The following is a 5,986-nucleotide window of genomic DNA, read 5'->3' as shown; positions in this document are numbered from 1 at the left end:
ACCCCACAATAATCCCCATTAATAAACCCTCTTAATTAATTTCCATTAATGAACTCCCTTAATTAATTTCCATTAATGAATCGCTGTTAATGAACCCTTAATTGACCTTTAATTAATCCCGCAATGAGGGTGAGTTAATGGAAACCCCCCCATAGTCAGCCATGAATGGTTCGGTCCGAAAACCCCCAGGGATCCCTATTAATGAATTCTCTTAATTAATTTCCATGAATTAATTAATTTTCATTAGTGAATCTCCAATAATAAACCTATTAATGAGCGTTAATGAGCCCTTAATTAACCTTTAATTAATCCCAGAATGAGGGTGAATTAATGGAACCCCCCCATAATCAGCCCTGAATGGTTTGGTCCGAAAACCCCCAATGACCCCAATTAATGAACTCCCCTTAATTAATTTCCCTTGATGAGCCCTCTTAATTACTCCCTCAAATTAAGCTCCATGTTAATTAACTGCTTTAATTAATTTAATTGATGCTCATTTTCCTTAATTACCCTGTTAATTACCCCCCTTAATTAACCCCGTTAATTAAGATCACCTAATTAGCCCCCCTAAAATCACTGCCCTTAATGAACCTTCCTAATTACCTCCTTTGATGAGCCTTCTTAATTATTCCTTCAAATTAAGCTCTCCATTAATTAATGGCCTTAATTAATTTAATCGATGCTTATTTTCCTTAATTACCCCATTAATTAACCCTATTAATTGAATCTGTTAATGATCCTCCTTCCCTAATCCCCCCTATTAACACCCCCCGTTAATTACCCCTAATTATGGCCCCTCCCCCTCATTAAATATGCGTTAATTATGTTAATGAGTCTCTAATTAGCGTTAATTACTGTTAATTGCAGTGGACTCCATCTGCCTGCGCTGGGCCCCCCCGAAGCACAAACAGGCCAAGGTGGCCAAGAAGTGAAATTTGGGGAGGGGACCCCAAAAACCCCAAAAACCCCAAAATTTCCCCCAAAAAAAATCCCAAAAAAAATCCCCAAAAATTTGGAAAAAAATCCAAAAAAAATGCAGAAAAAAATCCAAAAAAAATCCCACAAAAATCCCAAAAAATGCGGAAAAAATTCCAAAAAAATTCCCACAAAAATCCCTCAAAAAATACCCAAAAAATTTCCCAAAAAATTTTTAAAAATTCCCAAAAAAATCCCCCAAAAAATCCCAAAAATTCCCCAAAAAATCCCAAAAATAAAAAAAAAAATCCGAAAAAAATTCCCAAAAATTCAGAAAAGAATCCCAAAAAAATTTAAAAAAAAAATTTTAAAGATCCCAAAAAAATCCCCCACAAAAATCTCCCTGAAAAATTTGGGGATTTTCTTTCCAATTTTGGGATTTTCCCACAATTTTGGGGATTTTTCCCCCCAATTTTGGGATTTTCCTTCAAAATTTTGGGATTTTTCCCTCCAATTTTTGGGATTTTCCCCCCAGTTTGGGGATTTTTCCTTCAAAACGTTGGGATTTTCCCCCCAAATTTTGGCATTTCTTCAATTTTGTGATTTTTCCTTCCAATTTTGGGGATTTTTCCTTCAAAATTTTGGGATTTTTCTTCAAAAAGTTGGAATTTTCCCCCCAATTTTGAGTTTTTCCCCCAATTTTGTGGTTTTTCCCCAAAATGTTGGGATTTTCCCTGAATTTTGTGTTTTTTCCCCAAATAAAACAGTCACAGACGGGGAGGGGTCTCAGAGTTTTTATTTCGGGGGTTCCGGGGTGGGGTTTGGGGTGGGGGAGGGGCACAGAGGGGTCATTTGGGGTCAAAATTCCCAAATTTGGGGTCACAATTCCCAATTTTGGGATCCCTTGGTCCATTTTGGGGTCCTTTGGTCCATTTTTGGGGTCCCATTCCTCATTTTTAGACTCATTTTTGGGACCATTTTGTGCCATTTTTGGGGTCATTTTGGGATTATTTTGGGCCGTTTTTGGGACTCTCATCCCCTATTTTTGGTGCCATTTTTTGGGGTCATTTGGGACCATTTTGGGACCATTTTTGAGCTCATTTTTACGCCATTTTTGGGTCATTTTTGGACTCATTTTTGTGCCATTTTTGGGACCATTTTCTGCTCATTTTTAGGACCATTTTTGGGGCCATTTTGGGATCATTTTGTGCTATTTTTTGTGCCAATTTTGGGCCACTTTCGGGACCATTTTTGGAACCATTTGGGGCTCATTTTTGGACTCATTTTTGGGACCATTTTGGGACCATTTTATGCCATTTTTGCACTCATTTTTGAGATCATTTTTGTGCCATTTTGGGCTCATTTTGGGACCATTTTTGTACCATTTTGGGACCATTTTTCTGCTCATTTTTGGGCCACTTTTGGACTAATTTTGTGGCCATTTTTGGGACCATTTTTCTGCCATTTTTGGGCTCATTTTGTGCTGGTTTTGGACTCATTTTTGGGACCATTTTGGGACTATTTTGGGACCATTTTTGAGCTCATTTTTTGTGCCATTTTTGTGCTCACTTTTGGTACCATTTTAGACCCTTTTGAGACCATTTTTGAGCCATTTTTGGGCTCATTTTGGTACCATTTTCAGGATCATTTTGGGGTCATTTTGTGCCATTTTTGTACCATTTTTATGCCATTTTTGGCCCATTTTTGACCATTTTTGGTGCCATTTTTGTGCCACTTTCAGGACCATTTGGACTCATTTTTGGACTCATTTTTGTACCATTTTTTGCGTCATTTTGGGACCATTTTTATGCCATTTTTTTCTCATTTTATGCCATTTTTTGCTCATTTTGGATTATTTTATCCCATTTTTTAATGCCACCCCAGCAGCCACCCCAATGTCACCATCAGGGCCACCCCCCCCGCGCTGGCCCCGGGTGCCACCCCCGTCCCCGCGTCCCCTCCCGGTGCCATCGGCCGCGGCCACGCCGGGCACGGCTCCTCCTCCGTGACGTCATCCGTGACGTCATCAATGACGTCATCACCCCGGGTGACATTTGGGGCCATTTTGGGATCATTTTGGGATCGTTTTTGGGACCATTTGGGGCCATTTTTGGTCTCATTTTTGGGTTCATTTTTGGGACCATTTGGGGTCGTTTTGGGTCATTTTTTGGGGTCATTTTGTGCCATTTTTGTGCCATTTTTGGGACCATTTTTGGGTCATTTTTGGGCCATTTTTGTGCTCATTTGGGACCATTTAGAGCCATTTTTGGGTCATTTTTGAGTCCATTTTCGGGCCATTTTTGGGGTCATTTATGGGATCATTTTTGGGACCATTTTTGGACTCATTTTTGGGACCATTTTGGGCCATTTTTGTGCTCATTTTTGGAACCATTTGGGACCATTTTGGGACCATTTTTGGGACCATTTGGGACCATTTTTTGGGATCCTTTTGGGACCATTTTTGGGCCATTTTTTTGGCCATTTTTGGGACCATTTTTGGGCTCATTTTTGGGACCATTTTGGGACCATTTTGGGACCATTTTTGTGCCCTTTTTTTTGGGCCATTTTTGGGCTCATTTTGTGCCATTTTGGGGTTCATTTGGGGTTCATTTTGGGACTCCCATCCCCCATTTTTTGGGGTCATTTTGTACCATTTTTGTGCCATTTTGGGCTCATTTTGTACCATTTTTGACCATTTTTGGCCTATTTTATGCTCATTTTCAGCCGTTTTTGTGCCATTTTTTGACCATTTTGAATTATTTTGTGCCATTTTTTAATGCCACCCCATCACCAATGTCACCATGACGGCCACCGCCACCCCCCCCGCGCTGGCCCCGGGTGCCACCCCCGTCCCCGCGTCCCCTCCCGGTGCCATCGGCCGCGGCCACGCCGGGCACGGCTCCTCCTCCTCTGTGACATCATCAATGACATCATCAATGACGTCATCACCTCGTGTGACATTGTCCGGCCGGCGCGGGGACAGCTCGGGGACGTGGGACACGATCCAGGCCGAGTGAGGGGACACGGCCGTGTAGACGCCGGGACGGTTGGGGACACCGCAGGCGTCACCCCAGCTGACCACTCCGGCCAGGAGCCACGTGCCACCCTTGAGACAGGACAGGGGGCCACCAGAGTCACCCTGAGGGGACAAAAGGGACAAAAATGTGACATCAGTGACATCATAAAATATCATAGAAATGGGACATTGGGGACATTGGGGACATTGGGGACACCGCAGGCGTCACCCCAGCTGACCACTCCGGCCAGCAGCCACGTGCCACCCTTGAGACAGGACAGGGGGCCACCAGAGTCACCCTGAGGGGACAAAAGTGACATCTGTGACATCAGTGACATCATGGGAATGTGACATCAGTGACATTGGGGACATTGGGGACATTGGGGACATAGGGACAGCAGCCACGTGCCACCCTTGAGACAGGACAGGGGGCCACCAGAGTCACCCTGAGGGGACAAAAGGGACATTAATGACATTGAGGGGAGGTGACAGAGGTGACATTGGTGACTCTGGGAGGTGACAGTGGTGACAGGAGGAGGTGACAGCAGTGACTCCAGCAGGTGACATCGATGACAGGGGTGGGACTCAGGGGAGGTGACAGTGGTGACTCCAGGAGGTGACAGAGGGAGGTGACAACGGTGACATCGATGACTGCAGGAAGTGATAGAGGTGACAGTGGTGACAGAGGGAGGTGACATCAGTGACAGGAGGAGGTGACATTGGTGACAGAGGTGACATTGGTGACAGAGGTGACATTGGTGACAGAGGGAGGTGACATCAGTGCCACCAGTGATGGAGGTGACAGCGGTGACACCAGCAGGTAACAGAGGGAGGTGACAGCAGTGACAGTGGTGACATCAATGACAGGAGGAGGTGACATCAATGACAGGAGGAGGTGACAGAGGTGACAGAGGGAGGTGACATTGGTGACAGGGGCGGGACTCAGGGGAGGTGACAGAGGGAGGTGACAGAGGTGACATCAGTGACAGGAGGAGGTGACATTGGTGACAGAGGTGACAGGAGGAGGTGACAGCAGTGACATTGATGACAGGAGGAGGTGACAGAGGTGACATCAGTGACAGGAGGAGGTGACAGAGGTGACAGGAGGAGGTGACAGAGGTGACATCGATGACAGGAGGAGGTGACAGAGGTGACAGAGTGACTCTGGCAGGTGACAGAGGTGACACTGGGAGGTGACAGAAGGAGGTGACAGCAGGAGGTGACAGCGGTGACACCGGGACAGGGGGGAGGTGACAGTGGTGACAGAGGGAGGTGACAACGGTGACATTGATGACTCCAGGAAGTGACAGAGGTGACAGAGGTGACACCAAGCCCAGGGTCTCAGGCAGGTGACAGTGGTGACTCCGGGAGGTGACAGGGGGAGGTGACACCACGAGGTGACACCGGGACAGAGGGAGGTGACAGAGGTGACATTGGTGACAGGAGGAGGTGACAGAGGTGACAGCAATGACGTCGATGACAGGAGGAGATGACAGCAGTGACAGAGGGAGGTGACATCGGTGACATCGGTGCCACCAGTGTCAGTGTCACCCACCTGGCAGGTGACAGAGGGAGGTGACAGCAGTGACAGAGGTGACAGAGGGAGGTGACAGCAGTGACAGAGGTGACAGGAGGAGATGACATCGGTGACATTGGTGACATCGGTGTCAGTGCCACCCACCTGGCAGGTGACAGCAGGAGATGACAGCAGTGACAGGAGGAGGTGACAGCAGTGACAGAGGTGACATTGGTGACAGAAGGAGATGACAGAGGTGACAGAAGTGACATCGATGACATCAATGACAGTGCCACCCACCTGGCAGGTGACAGAGGGAGGTGACAGCAATGACAGAGGTGACAGAAGGAGGTGACATCGGTGACATCGGTGCCACCAGTGTCATTGTCACCCACCTGGCAGGCGTCGCGCTGTCCCCGTGGGAAGCCGGCGCACAGCGTGTCCCCCGCGGGTGTCCCCAGCCCCTCCCCCGCTGTCCCTGTCACTGTCCCCTCCCCGTAGAGGCAGCGACAGCGGCGGTGGCTCAGCAGTGGCACCGG

General features: G+C 47.2%; 1 protein-coding gene across 1 annotated transcript in view; it reads right to left on the bottom strand.

Moving 5' to 3' along the window:
• Positions 1–4,277: 4,277 nt before the first annotated feature.
• LOC130587855 (prostasin-like) overlaps positions 4,278–5,986 on the bottom strand; it is a 4,203-nt gene continuing 2,494 nt past the window's right edge. The window contains exons 3-4 of the mRNA XM_057388821.1: positions 5,843–5,984; positions 4,278–4,377 (exon numbers count right to left, since the gene is read on the bottom strand). Coding sequence (XP_057244804.1) covers positions 4,285–4,377; positions 5,843–5,984 — 235 coding nt within the window. The 3' untranslated portion in view covers positions 4,278–4,284. The remainder of the gene's footprint in view (positions 4,378–5,842; positions 5,985–5,986) is intronic.

The sequence above is a fragment of the Malurus melanocephalus genome, unplaced genomic scaffold (genome assembly GCF_030028575.1).
Source record: "Malurus melanocephalus ecotype Western Australia unplaced genomic scaffold, MMel_1.1 scaffold_2570, whole genome shotgun sequence".
Taxonomy (NCBI): Eukaryota; Metazoa; Chordata; class Aves; order Passeriformes; family Maluridae; genus Malurus; species Malurus melanocephalus.
The sequence above is the reverse complement of the archived record's forward strand: the minus strand, read 5'-3'. Positions and strand labels throughout refer to the sequence as shown.